Consider the following 27,143-nt stretch of genomic DNA (forward strand, 5'->3'; position numbering starts at 1 on the left):
CTGGGCGGTTTACAACAATTAAAAATGGTAAACAAAGTATACAAAATTTAAAAACCATCAAAAACATAAAAAACAGTATAAAAACAACAGTATCCATTTAAAAACAACATACCGCCCAATAGCCGGAGCTCTCTGGGCGGTTCACAAAAATTAAAAACATTCAAAGTATAAAACAATAGTATAAAACCAAAATATAAAATACAATATAAAAGCTCAACCAGATAAAAACAGCAGCAATGCAAAATTACAAATTTAAAACACCAAGTTAATATTTATTTATAGACTTTTAAAATGCTGGGAGAATAAAAAGGTCTTCACCTGGCGTCTAAAAGCATATAATGTAGATGCCAAACGAACCTCCTTAGGGAGCTCATTCCACAGCCAGGGTGCCACAGCAGAGAAGGCCCTCCCCCTGGTAGCCACCTGCCTCACTTTCTTTGGCAGGGGCTCACGGAGAAGGACCCCTAAGGATGACCTTAGGGACCGGGCAGGTACATACGGGAGGAGGCGTTCCTTCAGATAGCCTGGCCCCAAGCCGTTTAGGGCTCTAAATGTTAATATCAGCACTTTGAATTGGGCCCGGACCTGGACTGGCAGCCAATGAAGCTAGAAAAGGACTGGCGTGATGTGGTCTCGTCGGCCAGTCCCTGTTAGTAACCGTGCTGCCCTGTTTTGTACCAGTTGAACTTTCCGGACTGTTTTCAAAGGCAGCCCCACGTATAACGCATTGCAGTAATCCAAACGAGAGGTTATCAGAGCATGGATAACTAGGACTTTCTAAGGCCTAGCGGTCAGGGATTGGTTTATGTGGGTCAGCTGACAGTACTTATCCAGATGGCAGGACTAGTATTGAAACCTAAATGGTGCTCTTGAAGCAACAGGACACAATATGCTAGAGCAGCCTTGCCCAACCTGGTGCCCTCCACATGTCTTGTACTACAACTCCCATTATCCCAATCCAGGCTTGTAGTCCAAAGCATCTGCAGGGCAGCAGATTAGAGAAGGCTGTGCTAGAACCTGGCTGCTGGGAGTCGTGGCGTTCCTAAACCTGCCACTGATTTGCTGTTCAGCGGGCAGGAAGTGAAGGAAAACGTTACTTTCTGGCCCCATCCAATCTTCTTCCATCCACACAGAACTTTCTCCTGTGCTTTCTCTATCTTGCCATTCCCAGCCTCTAGCCTTGCTATTTCTCTCCCTTCCCCACCCACAGCCTTCTCCTTTCTCTCCTTTCCTAGCCCCTAGCTTTATTTATTGATTTAGAGTGTTTTTATCCCACACTCAGCCAAAAAGGCTCCCGGAGTGGCTTACAATAAATCAGTAAAGAAGACAGTCCCTGCCCTCAGGCTCACATTCTAAAAAAAAAAAAAGACATGACACACGAGGAAAAGGGGATGGGGAAGGAAGAGGGGTGAAAGAAATTAAGGAGACTGTTTAGCAGGACTGATAGGAAGGTCCTGCTCCCCCCTCTCATCTCCCAATGGAGGGCAGACCAACAGCTCCTTCTTCCCCACAGGGTCAAGATGACCATTGGACCTGATCTCTGCCTGCTCCCGAAATAGTTTTGAATTTTGACTCACACTTACCCTTTATCTTGCTGTTTCTCTCCACTCCCGTCCTTTCTCTTTCTCACCCCTTTACCCTTTGCTTTACTGTTTCCCCCTCCCTCCCAGCCTCTAGCCTTGCTATTTCTCTCCCTCACCTCTTTTGCCTAACCTGGCTCCCACAGTAGCCATTAGGTGATTAGCCACCTCCATGGGAGCCGGTTTGTGGTGGTGCCCTGCTTTAGCATGTGCTTTTGCAGATGACAACAACACAGCAGCCCTCTCCCTGAATTAATTGCATGAAGGAGTCTCCATGTGGGAATGGTCAGAGCAGAGGGATTTCCTTGCCCGGGAGTAGCAGCACAAAACATGAGATGCATCTCATCCAAACACAGGAGACAAAAGGAGCATCTCCCTAACGGTGGCAACTTCCCACCGCCGGAAGTATACTTGCAGAAAAAGACAACCTTCTGGGCCATAACAGCTCATGAAGGTGTCCTGCAACCCCATGTGCAGAATGGACTGAAGAAAAAGAAACTGGTAGCAAAAACAGCAAAAAGGTCAGAATGAAACGAGAAGTAGAAATGCAGAATAAGCAATAAAGAAAAGCAGGAAAAGCAATCAAGTAGGTTTTCTCCCCTCTAGCTTCAGGCATTTCCTGATGCTCCCAGCATGGTGGTCTGACAGGAATGGAGCAGGCACCATCCTCCTTGAGCACGTGACAATACACCCATCTAAACTATTCTCTAGCTTTAGAACCATCCTGAATTAGGCTTTGCGCTGGTGGGACTGCACAGAGGTCATGTGTGGAACATGAGACTACAAAGAAAGACTGGTCAAGAAGGAGTGGATGCCCACACTGGCATTATCTAAGGGCGGAGGAAGTTAGGCATGGAAGGTTTAGTAAAGGAAGGGTATGTAAATAATTAGTATCCTCTGTTCCAGGCTTCCCTTCCACCAATGGTACTAAAGGACTGGACCAACTGCCAATCACCCTCTGAGAGTGCTACTGTTCAGTACCAGGTCAGTTGCTAAAATACCCATGAAATCATTCAGGATTTAACTCTGGATGAAGGGTCTGACCTAGCTTCTATCAACAAGACATGGCTGTATGAGACATATAAACATAAGAGCCATGCTGGATCAGACCAAGGGTCCATCTAGTCCAACATTCCAGTGGCCAACCTGCTGCCTGTAGGAAGCCCACAAGCAGGACATGAGTATAACGAGTATTTGCTTTTCTTGCTTTCCCCCCCCCACCTCCTCACTCCCAATCCCCTTTCCTTTTGTGTCATGTTTTTTAGATTGTAAGCCTGTGGGCAGGGACTGTCTTAAGAATTATTGTGTAAGCCACCTTCAGAGCCTTTTTGGCTAAAGGGCGGGATAAAAATGCTTAAATAAATAAAATAATAGCACCCTCCCACTCATGTTCCCCACCAACTGATAGGCATATTACCTCTAGTACTGGAGGTAATGTATAGCTACCAGGACTAATAGCCATTGACAGCCTTATCATCCATGGATTTGTCCATGAAGCAGAGATCCTGCCCTGTCTTAATTAAATGTATGTCCAACCAGGCACTCAGCTTAGTACCAGAGAGAGTGGACAGTGGAGAGTGATGCCAATTGAATTTTTCAGGCTTCTGTTTCTCTTACCAGGTACCTATCTCTCAGATGAGTTATGTGAATTTGTTTTCCTCATGCAGTTTCCAACAGTGTCATTCCACAAACTCAAATAGTGCTAGTGAAGCTCCACTGAGTCTATTGTGCAAGTGGTTCGCCATTACATTTGTGTAACCAGTTGTGCAAGCACTTGAACAGGCTGCATAAGCAGAATGCACAACAGGTTGCACAAGAGTTATGCACAATGGGTTGCAAAATCATAATGCACAACTGCTTGCCCATCCACATTGGTGCAAACATAACTTTAGTTGGATTCTTCCCTTGTGCATAGTTCAGAAACTAGTTTCTGCGAGAGCAATGTCATTTGTGCTAATGGAATGACACAGTTGGATACTGGCCCTGGTGTTTGGTGCGAGACAGACTGAGAATCTTACTTGGGGACCATCCACACCAGTGCCTAGGTGATTCTCTTAGCTGCAAGCAGTGGCTTTGGAGACTTTGATTAGAAACACCCAAAAATGTTTCTAATCCCAATGAAGAGTATATAATTTCTCAGACTTTACAACTTGAAATACCATATAATTAGGTATTCCTGAAATAAACTGTTTTTGTTAAGACAGTTTATTACAAAATAACTAAACAAACTCTTAGAATTGTAGAAATTATAAGAATTGTGGGGGTTCCCAAACAAAATACTGGATTGAGTGTTCTCATGAACCCTGTTCAAATGATTTAAATATGAGGACACTCAACCTGTGGAGGGCGAAATGGGTTTTCATGCTCCTGAACTCAACATATCAACATGTGTAGCTCTGTACAGAAGAACTAATCAAATTCAACACATAGAGGTCAGGAATGGGATCAAGTGAGTGCAAACTGATCCCATTTCCCAGGCTGATTACCATCACATTTTGGTTGCCTGCACTGGGTTAATGTCAGAAGGATTTAGTTAGAGGCGCTACTGAAAAATCTAAGATGGTAAATGATAGGCTTTTTCACTGGGAGGCAAGGTAGATTATAAAACTTAAGTTTGGTTCTTACAGGGTTCAAGTAGCAGCTTTATCTCATACCACTGATGTGGGCTTCAGAAGAGTACAGAGACTCTTTCTTCAAGTGTTGCAGCCATTAAATATCCATCTAACTGTAGTTCAGATAATAGGGTTTGATGGTGGTTAATGCATGAAGATTAATTTTTTTTAACCGTTTAAAAAAATAGTTTATACTTGCATGTGTAATTTTCATGTTGGGTTTTAGATAACAAAGTTAGCACTTGTCTTTGCAGATTCTACTTCCTGTATAGCTTTATAGAGTATTAGTCACGCTCTATAAGCCTACATTCTACTGTTCCTGCTGTAAATAAAATGAGTTGCTCGTATGTTCATGGATTTCTGCAATTTCCCCCTCCAGCTGCAGCCCCTTGTACCGCCCAGGGAGCTTCGGCTATTGGGCGGTATAAAAATACAACAACAATAATAATACCACCACATCCCACACCATTCCAGAGCATCCCCTTAGAGCTCCAGCCATGGTGGAGCAACCACTTCTATTATCATTATCACATTTATATCCCACCTTTATTCCTTTTGAAGGAACTCAAGGAAGCTTACATGATCTTCCTCTCCATTTTATTCTCACAACAACCCTGTGACGTAGGTTGGGCTAAGTCATTGAGTGGCTCAGTCACCCAGTGAGCATCATGGCTCACTGGGGATTACAACTCCGATCTCCCAAGTCCCAGTCCAACACTAACCACTACACCACACTTGCTCTCTCTATGAACTGAATGTTATATTTAACAATGTTCAATGAGCACAGCACATTCAAAGCAAAGGCAGTACGTTAAAAGGCTGTAGCTCTTTTTAAACAGAAAAAGGCGCAGTAAGATTTTACTGTGTAGGTATATACAGGATGTACTCCTTATGTAGTACAATATGAAATGTGATTTTATATAAATATTTTTAAAATTATCCTGCCGTTCCCCAAAGGAGTTCAGAGTTGCATTTACAGTAATTTCTTACCATATTTTTTTACAATTATAAGGCTGTGTACCATTTTGTTCATCTGTCAGCATGGCTCAGTTCCATTGCTGCATAAATACCCTTTCCAATTCTTTATTAATTACAAGCTACTTCCCGCAGTTCCTAAAACATCCACAACTTTCTTCCAGATTCATATGTATTGAAATTAATCACCCCACAGATTCCTGGTATATATGGTTTGTGAAAATCTTATTCATATGTATGCAAGGGAATACTCATTATTTGTTGTAGCCATTGCATTATCAATTGTCACATGACTTTTACAAACCCCATGCCCAGTGTTCCCTAATAGATTGTTAGTCTTAACCTGTAGTCTGGAATAGGGCATATCTACACTAGCATTTGGAATATAGACTAAACTACTTAATAATCATAGACACGTGCAATCTGAATTGGTCTCCAATTTGCTTTTTTGCTTCCCCACCCCACCGCCCTAGAATTTATCCATTGCTTTCCTTCAAAGACCATCATTATAAACCACACAGGACAACAAAAAGTAGGATTATTTAGCTGTATCCTACAAGATGTTATCGGATTTTTGCAGCCTGTACATATAGAACCAACAGGGATGAATAATAAAATGCTGATGGTTTTGTGATCTTCTCTCTTTACGAGTACCAGCAGAATTAAGGACAAACTGTTCTCCCAAAGGTTCTATTAATCCTCCATGCTACATGATAAGTGTTGAAGCTAGAAACTTTTTGTGCATGGCTAATGTCTTCTTGCTGAACATCAACATCTATCAAACACACCCCTTTGAGTCGGGGCACCAAAGTTATCCAGCATTTTGGATCCTGCCCAGGATTTTGTTGGAAATGTCAATACTCCCCAGGAAGGGCAAGGATAACACGAGTAGATTGAAAGACGTTATGAAGAAAAACAGAGTAACAGAAATACAGGGCAAAAGAGGGGCTAGGAGTCATGGAAATGCAGAAGACCTAAAAAGCTTGCTCCTAGTTACTAAAGTTTCACCTGGACACACTCTGGTTTTGTAATTATGAGATATTACCAACATGCTTTTGGAAATGTGAGTTATTAATTTTAAAAACCCTCCAATTTTGAGACATTTCCCCTAATTTTACACTTAATGGGATGTGTACAGGTATCTACAATATACTCTCCTGCTTTAAAAAGTGTGGTTGGAAGCTCGGACAGCGGAAGCGTTAGCAGTAAGAGGGCTAAATCCAGATTCTCCTGTTGACGCAGGCAGTGCAGATGGTGAATTAAAATTCCTCAAGCCGTTAAGCAAGCTCTAGAAAAGGAACTGCGAAAAGATGGCTTGTCACTGATTAGGTGATAAGCTGCTAATGTAGCTAAGTGGATTTTAATGGATGAAATAGATAGGTCACCAGCCTTTAGATGCAACAACTACAAGGATCCCAAGACAAAAGGCAAACAAGCCAACTACAGTGAACATTTCAACTCATGTCCCTTCATATCCCTACTCACTTTCCCTGGTTCTCAGGAGAATGTATATCTTCCTCCCATTCTCCATTTACTTCTCAGCTTCATACCTTCTACAGTACTGTCCCATGCCTGGAATATTTCCCAATATTTAGCACTCTTCATTTTCACTTCCATCCCTTCTCAAGGCCCTCTTCAGTAGTTAAGCCTTTCCCAAACCTGCCCAATTACATCTGAACTATTTGACATTCCACTTATCAATTCTTTCCTCTTTTTAGTGCACTGTTGGGACTAGGGATAGCATGGATACGAACCTCATGGAAGATGAGTCTTGCAACCCCCAAATTCTTCTCCCCACTCAAACCCAAATGCAAATGCTAGGAAAGTCTGGTCTCCACTGTGCTCTTGTCCCACTTCCAAACATCCCCCCTTTCCACATCTATCAGTGGGGCACAGGAGAAACAGCAGCAGCTTAGGCAGAAAAGGGGGAAGAGTCCTATTCCCTTCCTCTCTGTTGTCCCATCCAAGACAAGCAAGAGCCCCTGAAAGAACTATCCTTCTCATCATACACCACACCCCATCACTTCGAAGGAAGGGAGAGGCAAAGGGATAAAAGCCTCCTGTCCCATCTTTTCCTATTGCTGAAGATCATGGCACACAGAGTTTTGTGTATACCATCAAGCCCTCACAGCACTGATGCTGCTACTAACATCAGTAGCTCAGCATTGTATGTGCATAGCAGCTACTATGCAGGGAGGATCATAGTAACAAGTATCAATTTTGTAACTATTTTAAATTCTAGAAACCAAAGAGATGCCCCTCACTTTCTAAGTAAGGACACAAGAGGACCCCCAAATTATCCCCTCTGAAACTGTTTTGATATACTTCTATCCAAACACCGAGAAAGAAAAGTATTTGCTGACACCATGCATATTTGAATAGAATACATACAAATTACATTTATGATTACGTTTGTCTTGCCCAAGCGCCAAATACAACAACTCTTAAATCTGATTTGACAAGAGTCCTGTAGCACTTGAAAGCTTGAACTCTCTATCACAACTACAGTTGGCAGTATAAACTTTGCCATAACTCTTTTATCTTAGTAGTAATAAGACTCTTCCACTGCAGTGTTTACTAGAAGTTAAAAAATGTTTATTTTCACATTATTAAAAAATTTCAAAACAAAATCCCCACGACTTTCATACCAGAAATCTGGGAACTGAGCAATTTTTTTGAGGAACAAGTTCTGCTCCTTGTAATCAGTTTCCTGTTCTAACTCTCAGGGATCAGCTAGTACAGACAATGTTTTTTGTATCACTACATACATAAGTAAAAATGAAAACTATAGCCATGAATAGATTTGAGGTTGTTTTCTGTGTTTGGTAGCAAGTCTCAGAAGTCTTGTTGGATGTTTTCTTTATTTGCCTCTCCATGTTGCTGCTTAATTTGAGAAATTTCATTTTCCAGTTGTACAATAGTTCGTTCAATTTCATAATTTTTACTAACCAAGGACACCCATCTGCAAAAAAACAAACAGAAAAGCCAATCATAAATTACGGCTCACACTTCCTTAGAACTATAGTATCAGTAAGGGAACTGGCCAGACATCTGGCTGCTTGAAATGGTAGATGAGAAGGAAGTGACAAGGAAGTGAGGAGGTGATGGCCTCAAGACTAACATAGAGCTACCAATAGGCAGAAACGTAAAGCTACACGAATCAGGTCCAGGAGGTAGCGTGCATCTGTGATCATTTGTCACTGTCATGTCAAAGACCCATTTATCCTTATTCGTGCCATTCTGCACACACATCGGCCTTCTCTGCTTCTCATTACGTAGGGTTTTTTTAAAGAAAGCTAGACATTTATGACTTAATTGGGGCAAGAGAGTAAAAATGACAGGATAGCTTAATTAAGTTACTAGCAGAAATATTAGATAGCCCAAATAAGTTACTAGCAGAAATATTAGATACATTAGGCAATCTGGACATATTTTAAAATTAGTCTGACACCTGCAATTGTAACTGCTTTGGGTTAGAGCACAAGCATTGTTCTGGTATTTTCAAGCTTCTATATATAGTCAGCTCACACAATATTAAGTTAATTCTGCCTGATTAAGACTAACAAGTGCAAAAAGAAGGAAAACCCCGTAGGGGAGTAAAAAATAAGCCAAGGGCAAGGGCGGAACCAAGGAACCTTCTACAAAAATATTATTAGTAAAAAGTTTATTATTTTTTCCCCAACTTAGTTGTTGTTTAGTCGTTCAGTCGCTTCCGACTCTTCGTGACTTCATGGACCAGCCCACGCCAGAGCTTTCTGTCGGCTGTCGCCACCCCTAGCTCCCCCTAATACATACCACATGTAAAATTTCTCAAAATTTTGAAGCCATGGGGAAAAAACCTTTTTCCCAGGAAAAATGGAAATATGGGAGGGGGGTGGAATCTGTAGGGCACCAGGTTGAGAATTGCTGCTTTAGGTATGTAAAGCAGCTTTTATGTTCCTAAAGTTATATTATGTGTAACTTGGTTTGCTCCTAAAATTATATTTGAAAACTTTAAAAAATGAACTCAGTTCATAAATTTGTAATTAATTTCTGAATAAATGATACTTTTAAAGCTGAATATACTAAACGTGATAATTTTATAAGCAAACCAAGTTATACATAACATATTTTAGGTTCTTAGTTTATGTCTGACCAGAGGAAACTTCAGCAAGTAGTCCCTGAACTATCTGAATTATCCTAGAATCCAGAACAAGCAGGAAGACCTGGAGGCAGAGGAAGACAAGTCTAGAAACACAGGACTCTGTGGAACAAACTCCAAACTGTCAAGAACCTATATTTTCTTCCTTTTTAAGATATGGTGACTGTTCACATGTTGGGAAACTGAGCATGACTTGGAACATTCCAAAATTTCTAGCAGTAAAAGATACATTGTATCGATAATTTTAATAATGGAAGAAATAACTGTACTGAGAATCTTACAGAGAGCATTAAAAAATATTTTCCCCAATGACTTTATTTCTTTCTATAAAATCTTATTACATAATTTTTAGAAGTCATTTGAGGGGAATACAGGTTGGGTAACATAGGAGCATCTCATTTTAAATTCTAAAAGAAAGTATTTCATAATCTAAAGCTGTTGAATTTTTCCATTTTTCCAGAAAAAAATAAAATAAAAACAAGTCTTTGGGGAAAAACCCTAAGTTTTTGCATTTTTTTCTAGTTGCTTTTCAGGCCTTCACATCTCTAATACCAGACAGCTTAAAAATATATATCTTCTAATCACCCACTCCTGATAGAATTTCAAAAATTATTTCTTGAGTAATATTTTTCGGTCTGCCTTATTCAGCTTTATTGTGATAATACATATAAGAATCAACAATAGCTTCTATTTCCAGAGATGGGAGCAACTTTCAGAATACACACTCAAGGGAAAGAGTCTTGAGGTATATTAGAGAAAAGGAGTGCAGGATGGGTGGGAGTATTTTAAAAAGGAAATTTTAAAGGCACAGTTACAAACAATTCCAACAAGGAGAAAAGATAGAAGACAACAGATGAAACCAATGTGCCTCCACAAAAAGCTTAGAGATGACCTGAAAACAAAAAAGGATACATATAGGAAGTGGAAGGAAGGCCAGGCTACAAAAGAAGAGTACAGACAGGTGGCACAGAAGTGCCGAAATGGCGTCAGGAAGGCTAAAGCTGAGAATGAGATGAGATTAGCGAGGGATGCTAAAAGCAATAAAAAGGCTTTCTTCAGATACGTGAGTAGTAAAAGAAAGAGGAAAGAAATGGTGGTTCAACTGCTTAATGAGGATGGCAAATTGATAACAGATGACAAAGAAAAGGCTGAAGTGCTCAATTCCTACTTTGCCTCAGTCTTCTCCCAAAAGCGGGTCTATGACCCCCCTGGAAAAAGTGAAGCAGAAGTTGAGGGGGCAGGATTACAGTTTGATAAACAAATGGTCAAAGAACACCTAATTTCCTTGAATGAGTTCAAATCTCCAGGGCCCGATGAACTGCATCCTAGAGTAATGAAGGAGCTAGCGGAAGAACTCTCAGAACCTTTGTCTATTATCTTTGCAATATCATGGAAGACAGGTGAAGTGCCGGACGACTGGAGTAGAGCTAACGTTGTCCCTATCTTCAAAAAGGGCAAAAAGGAGGAACCTGGGAACTACAGACCAGTCATCCCTGGGAAAATTCTGGAGCAGATTACAAAGAAGTCAAACTGTAAACACTTTGAAATCTAAGCAGTGATTACTAGAAGCCAACATGGATTTGTCAGGAACAAATCCTGTCAGACTAATTTGATCTCATTTTTTGATCAGGTAACCTCCCTTGTGGACTGTGGGAATGCTGTGGACGTCATATATCTTGACTTCAGCAAAAGCTTTTGACAAAGTGCCCCATGATATTCTGATTAACAAACTAGCTAAAAGGGGGCTAGATGGAACAACTATTGGTGGATTCACAGTTGGCTACAGAATCAAACTCAAAGAGTACTTATCAATGGAACCTTCTCAAACTGGGGAGAGGCAATGAGTGGGGTACCGCAGGGCTCAGTGCTCTTCAACATTTTTATTAATGATTTGAACAAGGAGGTGCAGGGAACGCTTATCAAATTTGCAGATGACACAAAATTGGGTGGGATAGCTAATACCCTGGAAGACAGAAACAAATTTCAAAGTGATCTTGATAGGCTGGAGTGCTCGGCTGAAAACAACAGAATGAAATTTAGTAGGGATAAATGCCAAGTTCTACATTTAGGAAATAGAAACCAAATGCACAGTTACAAGATGGGGGATACTTGGCTCAGCAATACTACAAACGAGAAGGATCTTGGAATTGTTGTAGATAACAAGCTGAATATGAGCCAACAGTGTGATATGGCTGCAAGAAAGGCAAATGCTATTTTGGGCTGCATTAATAGAAGTATAGCTTCCAAATCACACGAGGTACTGGTTCCTCTCTATTCGGCCCTGGTAAGGCCTCATCTAGAGTATTGCGTCCAGTTCTGCGCTCCACAATTCAAGAAGGACGCAGACAAGCTGGAGCGTGTTCAGAGGAGGGCAACCAGGATGATCAGGGGTCTGGAAACAAAGCCCTATGAGGAGAGACTGAAAGAACTGGGCACGTTTAGCCTGGAGAAGAGAAGATTGAGGGGAGACATGATAGCACTCTCCAAATACTTAAAAGGTTGTCACACAGAGGAGGGCAGGATCTCTTCTCGATCCTTCCAGAGTGCAGGACACGGAATAACGGGCTCAAGTTAAAGGAAGCCAGATTCCAGCTGGACATCAGGAAAAACTTCCTGAATGTTAGAGCAGTACGACAATGGAATCAGTTACCTAGGGAGGTTGTGGGCTCTCCCACACTAGAGGCATTCAAGAGGCAGCTGGACAACCATCTGTCAGCGATGCTTTAGGGTGGATTTCTGCATTGAGCAGGGGGTTGGGCTCGATGGCCTTGTAGGACCCTTCCAACTCTGCTATTCTATGATTCTAGACCAAGGGCACGTCTAGACGAGGGGGGTGGAGGGGTATGAACTTTTATCATTGTGAGATCGTCCCCCTCGTCTACACGTGGCGTGCAACATCCCAGGAGGAAGAGGATGTCGTGCCCGCCATTTTGGAATATTTTTCAATCGGAGAAGAGCGCAGGAGTGCTCCTGCGCAAAATATAAGTTGTTGTTTTTTAAAAAACAAACACCTCCCGCTCACCCCACCCCACCCCATCCCTGATGGGCACAGATCTCCTGAGGAGCTCTGTGCCCAGTTCCTGGCTCCTCGCATTTACTCACAGGGAGCCAGGACAAACCCGTGGCGACGAGCCACTCATCCCGAGACCGTGGGGAAAACTGAGGTGGAAGGGTAGGGTGATATCCTGGGGAAAGGGAGGAATCATCCCTCTTTGCTCCCAGGATCCCCTGTGCATAATGTGGACACATAGGGACGATCCCCGGGATATCGCCCCGTCTAGCTATGCCCTAAAACAACTTCCCCTATGGATGCCATTCCATGGACAGAACAGATTTATGGAACAAAGTTCTAGATACTCACGTAGATTCCATCTCTCGAAGTTTAGCACCAGCTGTGAGTTGCATGTTCTTTCGCTGCCAGTTAAGGTCCTGAATGTGTTTCCTGGAAGAAAATGACAATGAATCAATCACTTATACTCATTTACTTTACTGCCTGAGATCAGTCAAGAGGAACAGAAATGATCCTGTACAATCTAATATGAGACAATTTTAGAGCTATGAAAGATTCCACAGCATGTCTTAAAGATAGAAATATGATAATAAAAAATAGGATGCAGCTCACTACAAGGACTCATTTTGTTTCACATTATTTCCATGTGGCTTCAGACTCTATAAGATCCATTATCCAGAAGATTACAGTACATAGATAGTACTCTATTTGCACTATCACCAAAAAAACACAAAATTAAATGTTCATGACTGAAAGTTACTGGGCAAACTAAAGCATTTGATTTTCATCAGGTGAAACTCAAATACCTATGTCTTGGAAGGAGACAGTGAGTATTCATATTTGAGAAACAAGCCAACTCATTCTTCATTTACAAAGAAAAGCCTTTATCAACTCAATGGCCTGTTTGCACACAACTACCCATCAATTTAAAAACTGATAGGATGTCGGGGGGGACACAGTGCTCCCACCTCTTCCGCATTATAGCACAACCAACAATTGGCTCTTTTGTGCAGCATAATGTGCAAACCACTGGATTGTTTAGGGGCTAAGCCATGGTTTGTTGTTCGGTTAATTGCTGGGTTGCTTAGTCCCTAAACAGCCTAGCAGTCTGGTTTTGCACGTAATGCTGAACAACCTACAAAGGAACTGATCTTGGGTTGTGCTATAAAGTTGAAGAGATGGACATGCTGCCTGATGGCTTGTTGTTATATACAAACCCCAAGGTATTTGACATTGATTCACTTTAGAAATTACCTGTAGGGTTAGAGTTTAAATTCAGGTTATTAATATTAACATTCTTATTCTTTGAGACGGTTAGTATTTACAATTCTTTAAAAAACTAACAGATCCACTTTAAATTTAAAATCTTTTTTTTTATTTTTAAATCACCTTTTATCTGCCCTGTATACTATTAGGAAATTAGGAACTAGTGAGAGCCTCTTAACAACTGAGAACATGTACCAGCACCTTAACAGATGTTACCATAAACTCACAACTTCTACCACCAGAAAACACTCTAAAATCAAAGTAAATTGTTCACATTGAAATGTTCATTTCTTGCACAATCCCATATATACATGAATGTAGAACATTTGAGCTGCACACACTACAGATTCCATAATCTGCAACCTGCATACATTTAGAGCCCCATAAAAATTCCTTTCAATTTAAATAGAAAATGCAGTACTTACCTCAAACTCTGCAGCTCTTTTTGTGCCTGTTCAATCATATGAACTAAATGCCTATAAAAAGTAAATAAATGCTAATTCAAAAAATTATTCCGATATAAATGAGAAGTCAATTAAAACAAACTTCTGATCTACATGTTCTCTTAACAAACATGACCTTGCTAGCCAAGCTAAGTGGGGCTGTTGGATTAACTCTCTTGTCTGCTTTCCACTGGATTGCAAGTCTTTTTGTAATTCAATAGCTCTAATAAATACTGAGATATACTGTGCCTTATTAGTTGCAGTTGTTAGGCTAGGTATTTGTTTAATATATATTTTAAAAGGCAAACTTCTTCATTTTCAACTGTATCTTCTTCATTCTCAACTAAACCACCACAAATATATATATAGCAAGGTTGGTAAAAAAAATCCAAGTTACTATAACAGATTGGATTTGTTTTTGTAGAAAACATCTTAACACTTTGAAGAGTACAAATGATGGTAGAATCTATTATTGAATATGGAAATGCCTAGCATACTGATGGAACGAAGTGTTACATACTTTTCATCTAGTCATGCTGATTGATCTTAAATTTCTAGTTTAAGTTTGTCTTCCATGAACTTGTAATAACTGAGTTTCTTTAAGAGAAGAACCGCCCAGAGAGCTCCGGCTATTGGGCGGTATAGAAATGTAATAAATAAATAAAATAAATAAATAAATAAGAGAAAGTAAAACTAACATGAACTATTTTATCTAGGTAAAATAGTTTAGATCACAATTTATTTTACAGGAGAAACAAATAGAGCTTTTGTCTTTCCTTGTTTCAACATTTGCTCCCTGGACTTCTTGCAGTTATTTACTGTATATTTTGAGCTTCAAAACATTCAAGCCTAGATGCAGAAATAGGACAGAATTAGCCACCCCTAGCAGAGGCTGACTATAAGGAGGCAAGGCCAAAGCAAAAAATCAGACCGTAGCAGCTCTGTGGGTAGATATTTTGAATTTATTTTATTTATTTATTTATTTATTACATTTTTATACCGCCCAATAGCCGAAGCTCTCTTTTGAAGTAATTCATCAGATCTTCTGAAAGAATAAAATAAATTCTGGATTTGTAAAATAAAAATGTCATTGTGTTAGCACACCTCTCTCCTTTTTAACATGCATTTACTGGGATCTAGGGAATGAGCGGTAGGTTCAGGTCTCAATAGCAGAAATGTGTTTAGCATTCCATTATATTGCCAAGTCAGACTTGGGAACTAGACCCAGACTAAAAAGTCTTCCAAATAACCCTTTTCAAGGAATGATGAGAGGCCATGAAAAAACACATACTCGTTATATACTTTCCAGGCATTGCAGCCGTACTGAGACATCAATTCCAAATTCTCAATTCGAACTGCCTGGTGTTCCAGCTGAGCCATTGAATTATTAACACATTCCTGCCATGCTGTGATGTCATTCTTCTGCCCAGAGGAGGGTGCAGGCAGCTCGTACCTGTAGTGAAATAAAGAAATAAAAATTGCCCCTGAACAAGACTATACGTGGTTGTAAGTTTAACACAGTCACTGCATTAGCCATATCTATGACTAATTTTTATTACTGAATGATAGGAAGGTATCGCTTTGTCAAATAACCTGGTAAGAGCTAAACATTATTTAAAATACCTGAGAGATTACAGTATCAACACATACAGTCTCAATTACAGAAGTAGTACGTAGCATCTGCTTTCTCCAATGTTATTGTCATGATGCAGAATAATCTTTGCCAAAACGATGAATTTTAACCCCATAAGCAGACCAATACATTTCTTGAAGATATTCAAAACAAAACAACCTACTGACTACTATTGTTTCAGTAGACTGCCATCAAGAGGCAAGAACTGGAATGTCACCTTTCAAGATGTCTCAGAGTCCACACCCCCAGGCCTTGGATCTGTTATAGATTTTGCCTTAGCAAAGGCCACTTAGACTTACCTTTTCATACTCAGCAGTTCTATGGGCTGGCGAGCTGCTAGGCGTTCAAACTCATTTCGCATTATTTCAGTCTATGGATCAAATTCACAAGAAATTAGTTATGGCCAAGAAAGCAATAGACAGACGATTCTAATTAATGCCAGATCTAACAAACAAACAAACCCTAGCGCAGTATTTTCCCAAACTTTTGCTAGCAGAGGCACACATCTGTTTCTTGTGGCACGCTAGTTTGTTTAGGCACACAGTTTAGGCCAGTAATTCTTGAAGTCTAAAACTTGAAATGGAGAATTATGTCTTATCTAAAGGTTCTGCATCTAGCTATTCTCTTGGCAGTTGTTCACAAACCATCAAGTCTTACAGCTGCAATCCTATACACACCTTCCTGGGAGTAAACTACATTGAACATCGAGAGATTTAGAGTATACTCCTATGCATGTTTAGATGAAAAGAGTCCCACAACTCCCAGTATTCCCCAGCTAGCCATGGGAGCTATAGGATGTTTTTCAGTATAAACCTGCATAGGATTGTGCCCTTAGTTCTGAACAAGCATACAAGGGATTGCACTATTATTGTGGCATATATTTTTATAAACTAGAATCATAGAATAGTAGAGTTGGAAGGGGCCTACAAGGCCATCGAGTCCAACCCCCCCCCAATGCAGGAATCCACCCTAAAGCATACCTGACAGATGGTTGTCCAGAAGGCTCATGCCTAGTGTGGGAGAGCCCACAACCTCCCTAGGTAACTGGTTCCATTGTCGGAATCTCACTTCATCAAATGCATGAAGCAGTATCCTCACAGTTATCCCAGTCAAAACTGATATTCCAGTCCACAACAATCATAGATTTAAAATGCCATTAGACTGGGGGGCAGGGGCTGCCCTAACCTACCTGTCTACTGCTCTGGAATGTCTGAACATACTCAAGAGGCACTTCACATAATCTAGGGCTCAGCCAAGACATTAAAACTGGGCTTTTTTGTGAACAAATATCAACCCACCCACCCCACATATATACAGAGGGGCCTTGCTACAATTATTCAGTCAAAAATAAAACTCAGGCAAAATAGAGTCTTGTGACATCTCAAAGCCTAACAGATCATTGTGATATAAGCTTCAGATGCACAAACTATTACTGCTACTCGGTTATCCTAGTCCACAAACACTTATGCCACAATAAATTTGTTAAATTTTTTAAGTGCCAAAAGACACTTGTTGGCTTGCTGCATGCTCTTTCTGTGCTTGCTGTAAATGACCAACCTCTCTAGAACTTCTACAGATACTCAAGAGGCACTTCCCCTAGTCTTCCAGGGCTCAATCCAGTCACTGAGAAACGGTGCTCAGGTGAAGCTCTGGTTCAGATTAAACCCATTTGTCGAAACTGAACTGAACGCCGCGGATTCTTCCTCACCTCGAAAGTGCTGTAGTCTGGCGCAGACAGGTAACTCAGATAGTTCTTGGTGGGTCGGTAACGCCGCGTCTCCTCCTCCACCAGCGCCGCTGCCTGGACAGACATGCAAGATACTTAGGGTGGGATCCTATCCATGTTGAGACAGAAAAAAAGGCACACAACTCCCAGCATTCCTCAGGCAGCATGGCTGTCTGAGGAATGCTGGGAGTTGTAGGACTCTTTTTAAAAAAACTAAATACGCGTAGGATGGCGCGAGGGACTCAGGGTAGCCCCAGCCCGCCTCCTCCACTGCTCAGCCGCGCCACACTCACCGCCTCCCGGACGCCCGGCGCCTCATAGCCCTGGTCGAAATAGGGCAGCGCGTCAACAGCGACTTCACCCGCCACCAGACCCGGCCCGGACATGTCGTTCCAACCGACCCGCCTGCTTCTTAAACCTCAATCGCACTGCGCCTGCGCTGTCCCCGTCACCTTCTCCTCCGCCTCCACTTCCATGGCGTCTGCGCAGAGACGCAAGATCCGCTGTCTCTCCAGCGTTCGGGGAAGCCTACTCCTTCTATTTGCGCCTGCGCATATTTTCCTGCCAACCCACGTTGCTACCCCACTTAGTGTTGCCTTATCTATCATAAATACCTATATTAGCCTTCTCCAACCTGGTCCCCCCCCAGATGTGTTGGACTACAACTACCAGTATCTCCAGGCAGCTGCGCTGGGAGTTACACAAGAAAACAGCTTAAAACCAGCTGCATACCAAACTGACTTTACGCTTGCAATACAGTGCAAAATCGTTTATTAATTTTTTAAGTCTGTGGGGTTCCCTCTCCTATACAATCAGCTGCTGAGGTGCAAGCTCAAACTTGTTGGAGGGGAAAGGAGGAACAAAAAGGCAGCAGCTCCATGTGAGAAAAGTCAGGTTTTTCCCCACTTTGATATTGCCACATGGAGGTAGGGGTTACCATTCCCCCCCACCCCCGACAGAATTCTTCTATAGCAGTTCTCAAATAGCCTTGGTTTTACTGGCACTGTTTTTTAAAGAATAATTTAAATGTTGTGTTTCATTTTTTAAAATCTTTTGTTCATGTTTTCTCTTGTTGTTCACCACTCTGGAATCTGTGTGGAGTGATATACAAATGTTGTAAATAAATAAATAAACATTACCCTCCACTTATTAGACATATTGTTGTTGTACAAATCAAAGCACATATAACTCATTGTTTAATATATATTTTTCTTCAGCACTTATATTTGAATCCCACCTTTATTCCTCCTTAAGAAACCCAAGGCAGCATACATAATTCTACTGCTCTCCATTTTATCCTCACAAAACAGTCCTGTGAGGTTGGTTGGGCTGAGAGCGTGACTGGCCCAAAGTCACCTAGTGAGTTTCCATGGCTGAACAGGGACTAGAACCGAGATCTCCCAACTCCCAGTCCAACACTCTAGCATGCCATCAAAACCTGTACTGTATTATGTAAATCACAGGGGCCCTTTGGTAATTTTTCAGGGGGAAATTAGTAAACCTTGTCACCATTGTATTATGAAAATCCCTGGCCATAAAGGGCCTGTTCGATATCTAGCCCTGGTCTTAGTCATAAAATAATAAATCAAGTTCAGGACCAAGTACAGATAATCTAAGCTGTTCTGCCACCTGTGGACTACCTGAATAGACCACAATTTGAGAATTTCTGCTCTGCTCTAGTGCTTATGAGAAATGCAGGATAGGCAAAGGGCCTGTTCAGAGGGCGCACACACCCTGTTAGGCCACTCACCCTTTTGCAGCAAATGGTGAGCGTGTTTAAACCATGGTTACATAGCCACCATGGATAGGAATGGCTCATGCAACATGCTAAGTTGTGGTTCACATAACATGCTAAGCCATCATGTTTAGCCAAAATGTTTAACCAGTGTGTCTTAGCATTCTTTCTGAACAGGGTCATAAAATCTGTAGTCAAAGTAATTTTTCCAGCATTGAAAAAGGTTCACTACTTAAACTACTGCCTCCAATGTAGCTGGTCTAACAAACTTGTAATACTCTTAGAAGCAGTACAGGCTTGAACGAATATATGTCATGATGTTAAGTGGAGAGAGTTCTGTAATTGAAAGAACCAAATAAGAATTCCCTTCTGTGTGTTATTGCCATTTGGGTGTTGAGGGATTTAAAAGGTTAGTCTCCCAACACATTCAATCATCCATAAAATTACAGGGACCAAGTTCAAATGGTCACAGCATCATGGTGCACTTCTATCAACCAATACAGTTTAGGACACAATACACAATATTCTGCATGAAGTGCAGTTTCCAGACACTCATCCAGAAACACCCCATCCCTTTCAAAAATTTATTTCTAGTGAGGTCACCACATATTTACCCCCCACCCTAATTTTGAGAACTGGGCCTTTCAGGAAAACTACAGGTGTAAAGAATACTGATCGCACAGCATTGGCAAACAAAACAGAGATGATCCAATACACAAAAAAACCCAGCACATTTTATTTGAACCAGTTCCTGAAGGAACTTGGTTTATTTCAGTTCTGTTACTGTACATACAGTTTTGGTTTCATCTATACACAACAGAATATGGCTTGATCCATAATGAGCAGAGCAGGCTGTGAAAAACATGAAGACACCACATGGGAGAAAGTCCAGCACCAAGAAGTATAGAAGATCTGAAAGAATGTGTTTCCATGGAGATGAGGGAAAGGTATGTATTTCCCATCTAGGATTGTGCAGCGGGTGTGACTGGAATTATAAAAGTTAGGGTTATACACCCTGGGGGCTAATTTAACCCAACCATTCCCAAAAAGTGGGTACGAACAACAGAATAAGGGGGTTCTTCCTGCCCTTCTGATCAAGTGCAATAGTTTTAAGTGCTGAAACATACTACTAAATCAGTGGTGAGCTCCTGCTTCTCATCAAGAACCTAATTCTGTAAGAGTGGCCACACAAAATGTTCATAACAGAACTGCAGCAGCAAGTAGGTCAGTCAATTGTCCTAAAAATGTGACCTAAGAAGCTTTTTAAAGGGTGATCTTATTCATGTTTACTGAGAAGTATGTACCATTAAGTTCATAGTATTCCCTAGCAGCAAGGAATGGGGAATATGTCACCCGCCACATGTCATTTGGACTGCAAGTCCCATCATCCCATCCCATTGGATGTACTGGCTAGGGCTGATGAATGCTGCAGTTCACCAACAACTGGAGGGCCACATGTTCCCCACCCCTGCTAAGGCTTAAATGTTATGTGCACTTACTGGGGATCAAATCCCACTGAATTCAGAGGGATCTACTTTTGAGTAAAGATGCACAGGGGTGGGCTGTAGGCCTTGCACAACTGGACCTAGAAAGCAATTTTTTCCAGGCCCACTGGAGAACCACTGGGCCCAAGTTTTTGCCAATTCTTTTGGCTTGAAATATTTTAGGCACAGCTGGCAGTTCAGACCATATGCAGAAGCTTCAACTAATGATAAAATTTCGCATCTTACTCAATCTTTTCAACTTTTTTTTCTTTTTGGTCTGGTGAACCTTGTACATTGCAAGCAAACAAATATTTAGGATCTGACCCCAGTACAAACAGCACCTTTCAGATACATGTAATCCACACAGAACCATATGAACCCCAAGTCCACATTTCATCCAAATCTGGAGGTCCATTTGGTTGTATGGCCGAGAAAGATCAATCCAGTATATCAGCACACAACACTTAAATATTTCAAAGGAATCCCTCTTATCTGGGGAATTTTTCACCAGTCCAAGGCTGCACGAAAGTCCCATGTATTAAACCTGAGTCCGTTTGTTACATGTAAACATATGGTAAAGCTCCATTGGAAAGTAGCCTGTGGGCACATGTGACAGGTCCATAGAGGCAGAGTCACTCTGGAGTACTCTAGTAAGACAAATAACAATGTGTCATATTTGATTAAATACAGGGTATTTGTCATTAGGAACCCTAAACAGCTATTTTAAATGTTGTGCAAACCACCGAGGGGTTGGACTATATGCATGGATCTCTTCCCAGTAATTGTGGCTACCAAGAGGAATCAAGATTTCTTAAAAGCAGGTAACAGACCTAGGTTTAGAGGGGGAAGAAAATACTTTACATGGATCTTCAGCTCTGGTAAATGGATGGAACAATGTATTTGGGGAAGAGCCAATTTCTATCCCACTCAGGTTTCACAGCAACATGCAGTTGTAAGAAGCTTGCTTGGTTTTTTACAATGGTTCTGCATCAAACCAAATCAACTCGTAATTCCACCATTTGTATTTTTTTAAAAAAAGTCTTCATGCCTCCCAGTCAGATCAAACGGCATTTTCCAGACAAGTAAACACCACTCTTGTATGAGGTACATCCCATGATTTTCTGGATATGGGCTTGTAAAATGTCAAAAGAACATGTATATTAGCAACAACTAACACAGGAAGAGGCTTGCAGTGTAAAACCAAAACAGCAAACAAGCAGATTTCTTGTTTTCCTGTCAATATCTACAACATAAAAAGCTTTGCAATACACAAGTGAAGCCAACAGTTTATGAAAGAACATGGCTGAACCCTGGCCAATAGCAAAGAACCTAACTGGATGGCATTTTAGATGAGGACGGATAATCAGCTCCTACAGGTTTGTTTTCCAGTTTTAGGGGAACGTTTCCTCGTGCAACGAATCTCTGCAGTGCAGTATCGGCATAGATCAATTGCTGGATTGATGTTGTCTTTCCTGGTTCATTCCTCTTTTTAAGAGGCATCAAATTTAGTCCTTGGATTGCTTTGAGCAGGATATATAAAGTGAGGATGACGGGACAGTCTCTTTAGGCCAAGCAGCATAAACAGGGATATAATTCACACAGTTCATCATGTCCTCCTTTACAGTCCAGTTCTACAAAGAAGCCCAGTTTCTCCCAGTAATATTCCAGTTGAACAAGGCAGAGCAAAGATCAAGAAGTCCACTCAGATTTGGGCCACTTTCTTCCAGTTGCTTGAAGCTCAACTCAGCTGAGTTCCAGAAATCCTGTCTGACACCATAGCAACGGGCAATGCAGTGTCATCTCATTATAGCTGGTTGGGAACTTAAAACCACTCTTAGCAGCAATTCTGCACTTGGCTTCTCACTTCTTTTGAAGGAACTTCATTTTACTACCTAAAAGGAAAAATATAAAGACCAAGGCTTAGAAGATTAATGTGTTTATTTGTGCATACCTTGTCACTATGTGTGAGGTTGTTAAAAATAAATAATGGAACAAATGCAGCATCTAAGGCCACAATCCAAAGAACTGCACAGCTAATTCTGCAGGCCCAAGGGAGATTTCAGCTTGGCAAACTGATTTTGAAAGAGTGAGAAGACTTGTAAAAGCAGTTTGTGATAGGACATTGGGGAGTGATATTCAAAATGATCACCTCCACTTGAAAGATTGCCTCATCCCCCAGATCTAAAAATCTTCATTTGAGGACCTTTTTTGAGTACCCTTGCTAAATAAAGTGTGGCAGGTGGTAACTAGATAGAGGGTCTTTTCTGTGGTGTCATCCCAGTTATTTATGCGCTCCAGGGAAAAACTTGTCTAGTGCCTGCAATGTGCTCTTTTCAGCATCTTTTTCCCCAAATATTTTCATAATTACAAATATTTATTGAAATTTTAAGATCAGTTGTGAGTTTCTATTGTCAATAAATGCATTTTCGTGTTAAAATTTAGCTGCCTGGAAAGTAGCTCTACTTCACACACATTTGTTAAAACCACCTTCATGCATTATCTCATGCTGTTCTAGTCTCAAGGCCTTCAAGGTCAGAGCAGAATTTTTGCAAAAATTAGACGGAGTGATTTCAGCTGGACTATGGTGACAGCTTTTCACCCCGCTCTTCCCCTACTGAAAGGTGAGGAAACTATTCAGCCCACTAGTGATGGGCTATGGAGGCTTACCTCACATTTGTCAAGGACCTGGTGGGGAGGGGAATGTATAAAGCAAGCGGGGCTACTATTGCCCTTTGGTCTTTGGTTCCATTTTCATTCTGGTCTTCATTTTCGTCTTGGGGTGTTTCTATTTTAAGAAAAGAACCCGCACCCTTACCAGGTCTCGGATCTTTTCACATTCACAACAGGCTCCATCAGACAGTAACCAATGGCAACTACGTGATTTTTGAATTGACAAGGGAATGCTATTTCAGCCTATTCTTTTACATGAAACAGTGCCATCTAGTGGTGGAATAATAATAATAATAATAATAATAATAATAATAATAATAATAATAATAAAATTATTTCTTGCCCGCCTCTCCATTTTGATCAAGGCTGGGATCAACAATAAATGATAAAATACATAATAATTAAAACATAATATACATTGTTAAAAACTTCCTAAAAAACATCCTAAAAACATCTTAAAAACGTCTTAAAATTCCACTGGATAGGCCTGCCGGAAGAGATCAGTCTTTATAGCTTTCTTGAATGCTAGTAGACTGTTAAGTTGATGAGTCTCCTCTGGCAGGCCATTCCACAGTCTGGGAGCAGCAGAAGAGAAGGTCCTCCGGGTAACAGTTGTTAATCTAGTTTTTGCTAGCTGAAGTAATTTTTCCCAAAGTACCTGAGTGTGCGGGGCAGATTGTACGGGAGAAGACGATCCCACAGGTAACCTGGACCCAAACCATGTAGGGCCAAATCCTGTCATAAATTAGATACTGAATTATCTTGTTTTTTAAAAACCATGGGAGACATCCTGGTGATGTCATGTAATCAATCCGCAAACTTCCATGAATGGCCAGTCATGAGAGTACTATAAATCGCTAATTTAGAGAAGACCTTTGTCTTCCTGTGCTAACTTTCCTCTGGGCTTGTGGAGGTTTTGGATCCTGGATTCAGCCCTGTCCTATGGGAAATCTCTTACTTATGCAAAATATACAATAGGTTACATACTGCTTTGTTATGTTTTGCCTGCAGCATTGTTCCAAAGGCTTCTCTAGTTTCCTCTGATTTTCTCTGATATTTATATACCTTTTTTTACCCTGTTCCCTCTTCCTTACTGTAAATAAACTTCACACCTTTTTCAAGGTTTGTGTGTGCTTTATTCCACTTAAGCCTCAGTTCTAATTTCTGTGTCCCAAGTGTGTCCTGTAAAGTCTGAGGCTCCCCTGAGAGGGATGTTAAGGGATGGTGGCAGCCTACTGTTTATTCCCCCTGCCTACACTGCATGGAATTTGGGCACCCCCCTTCCTCCCTCCACTGCTATGTTGGTTTTACCATCTGTTGCTGGTTTTATGCGGTGTTCAATTTTATGGTTTTATTTTTGATAGTTTTAACTTCCATTGTAAGTTGTCCAGAGAATGTTTTCTTACTGGGCACACTAAAAATACAGTGAATAGAATAAAATAAAATGGGGCAGGAGTAGAGAATAAAGAACCCCAAGCCCTTCAACATGACTAAAGTAGTTCTTGGTTTTCATAGCCAAATAGATTCACTTATTGTGAAGTTTCTTCTGCGAATTATTGATTTCTTTTAGAAAATTCAGTATAATTACTCCCTCTACTAGCAATTTCAGCTGGTGAGTGCCACCAGGACCGTAGCCAAAATGGGGCTACTGAACAAGAGCAAGGAGTCATTATGTTTGGAGGAAGCCCAAGATTTGCAGAAATGCAAAAGAAAAAAAAAGTTGGTGGGAAAATATGGGGGCAAAACAAACAGCTCAAAAAGGAATGACCATGTCAAGTAGCCACAGAATGCTGAAAGTGTGTTGGGAGGGGGGAAATGGAAAATGGAATACAGTCTCCATTCATGGCTGGTTGCCTGTAACACTGAATAAAAGCACTCCACAATGCAATGTTTTGTTAAAGATCCTACTTATTCCCTCTAACAGCAAACTCAGGTAGCTGAGTCTCAACAGCATTGGAGCCAAAACGAGCCTACCAAGAAACAAAATGGAGGTATCAGCATGCTCGGGTGAACTCCGAGGTAGGCAAAAATATAAAACAACCCCAGAAAGCCAGCAATGAATGTCAAGCACGCTCAGGAGCCTCCTGGGGGCCACTTGGGGGCCAGTTGGAAAAGAAAACCAGGGATGTTGGGGGGCAGTGGGGAGGTGGCGGCGGTGGTGGTCAGACACTGAATTAGCCTGTTTGAGCTAACTACAAGTGATTGTAACCTAAAGCACAGCATAGCTAGTTTAGACCCTAAACAGGAACTCTACTGTTGGAGGAAATACTGCAACATTTTGTTTTAGGTTCCAATTGTTTGGATGATAAACATTACCCAAAGTACAAGATTACGCATATTAACTAGCAAAAAAAGCCCCACTATGTTCAGTGGGATTTATTGGGATTCAGTGGACTTCCATGTAAGTGTGTGCACCCCATTGCAACCCAAGTTGCTTGGTCAGACAGTGGCAAAAAGATGCTTTGGGAGAAATTATTACATTAGCAGAATGAAAAAAACAAAAAAGTGATGGATCCTGGAATATATATATAACTATATTGGGAGTGTCCTTTGTAAAGATACTGGTCCTGTTCAGAGAAGATGCTAAGTCATGGTTAGGCCACTAATCCTTTTGCAGCAAATAGTTAGAGAGTGCATTTAAACCATGGTTATGTAACCATCATGGTTAGGAATGGTTCACATGCCACGCTAAGTCATAATGTTTAGCTCAAAATGCTTAACCACTGTGGTTTAGCATGTCGTCTGAACAGGGTCACTGTTGAGGATTGGGTATTAAGCACTTCCAATACTAAAGCAGCTAACCCTGACCAAAAAAAAAAGGGCAGAAGGACAGAGACGAACATGAAAAGGGCAGCTTTGCAAAGAAATCTCATAAAATCAAGTAGTTCAGTTCCCACTTGCATCATAGGAAAAGAGGACTGTCATCAAGGCTGAAAGTGTTCCTTGTATAGATATACAAATCACAAGCAATCCAAGCCAGCCAAGACCAAAGTGGAACATTATTTACCCAGACTGCGAAGGATTTTGTTCATCCCACTTGGCTCAGACTCGGGAATGGTCTCCAAATATTCCAAGGCACGGACTTCAAACAACCCTAGAAAAGGAAAGTACCACTCAGTGACACACTTCTTTATGGAATACAGTTTTTCTCTTTAAAAGTTTGTTTAAAGAATGAAGTTTCAAACAAGCAAGATTACAAATGAGAAAAATCAGAATTCTGTTCACCCACATATAAATAGGGTCTCTGAAAACAGATAGTGGGTGAATTTGCATGATATGACAACCTGCCCCTGGTGAACAAGCTACACAGTGTGGGTTGTCCCCGCTCCAATCTCAGCCCCATTTTCATTTCCTGGCTTTAAAAAATATAGGTTTTTGGGTGCCCAGGAATTTGGGCAAATTAATCTAGATTTTTAAAAATATTTTTTCAGCGCCAGGAATCTGTGCAAATGTCTTCTTCTTTTTTTTTTTTTGGTCAGCTTTTTGCAGTTGTGCAAGTGTGCACTTTCAGATATCAAAGCCTTGCCTTGTCTATTAACTTGAATGTTTCAGCTGTTAGTATAAAACATACAAGGTAATTGACAAGATGGGATTGCATATAGACTAATTTGACAACTGTTGACAGGAAAAGGGGACCAGCTCGCCCCCTTACCTAGGTAATCTCCAGGGATTTAAATCTTGAACTGACACTTACGGGTACCCTGCTCCCATTACACACTTCCCTGAGTCTCCAGCAAGTCCTTTTAAGGCAGTTCTACACCCCTCATCTTTTTGCAGCTCCCTTTCGCAGTAACCCATCATGGGTTAAACAACCCAATGAATAAGCCATGGGTTATAAGTGTGGCTTGTTGGACAAAATAGGCCACCC

The 27,143-nt window shown here is 41.0% G+C and overlaps 2 protein-coding genes across 3 annotated transcripts in view; both read right to left on the bottom strand.

The window, feature by feature from the left end:
• Positions 1 to 7,740: 7,740 nt before the first annotated feature.
• BCAS2 (BCAS2 pre-mRNA processing factor) lies at positions 7,741 to 17,822 on the bottom strand. The gene is made up of 7 exons (XM_063143521.1): positions 17,680 to 17,822; positions 17,369 to 17,461; positions 15,960 to 16,030; positions 15,319 to 15,480; positions 14,010 to 14,060; positions 12,670 to 12,750; positions 7,741 to 8,129 (listed from the first exon to the last, which is right to left on the bottom strand). Exons 1-7 carry the CDS (start codon positions 17,770 to 17,772, stop codon positions 8,003 to 8,005), a joined length of 678 nt encoding a protein of 225 aa, XP_062999591.1. The 5' UTR covers positions 17,773 to 17,822; the 3' UTR covers positions 7,741 to 8,002.
• A 2,013-nt stretch (positions 17,823 to 19,835) lies between these two features.
• Positions 19,836 to 27,143, bottom strand: part of DENND2C (DENN domain containing 2C) — a 75,052-nt gene continuing 67,744 nt past the window's right edge. For both annotated transcript variants that reach the window (XM_063143742.1, XM_063143734.1), the window contains exons 18-19: positions 26,283 to 26,369; positions 19,836 to 22,497 (exon numbers count right to left, since the gene is read on the bottom strand). In XM_063143742.1, the coding sequence (XP_062999812.1) occupies positions 22,466 to 22,497; positions 26,283 to 26,369 (119 nt within the window). In that variant the 3' untranslated portion in view covers positions 19,836 to 22,465. The remainder of the gene's footprint in view (positions 22,498 to 26,282; positions 26,370 to 27,143) is intronic.

This window comes from Elgaria multicarinata, chromosome 1 (genome assembly GCF_023053635.1).
Source record: "Elgaria multicarinata webbii isolate HBS135686 ecotype San Diego chromosome 1, rElgMul1.1.pri, whole genome shotgun sequence".
In the NCBI taxonomy this organism is placed as follows: Eukaryota; Metazoa; Chordata; class Lepidosauria; order Squamata; family Anguidae; genus Elgaria; species Elgaria multicarinata.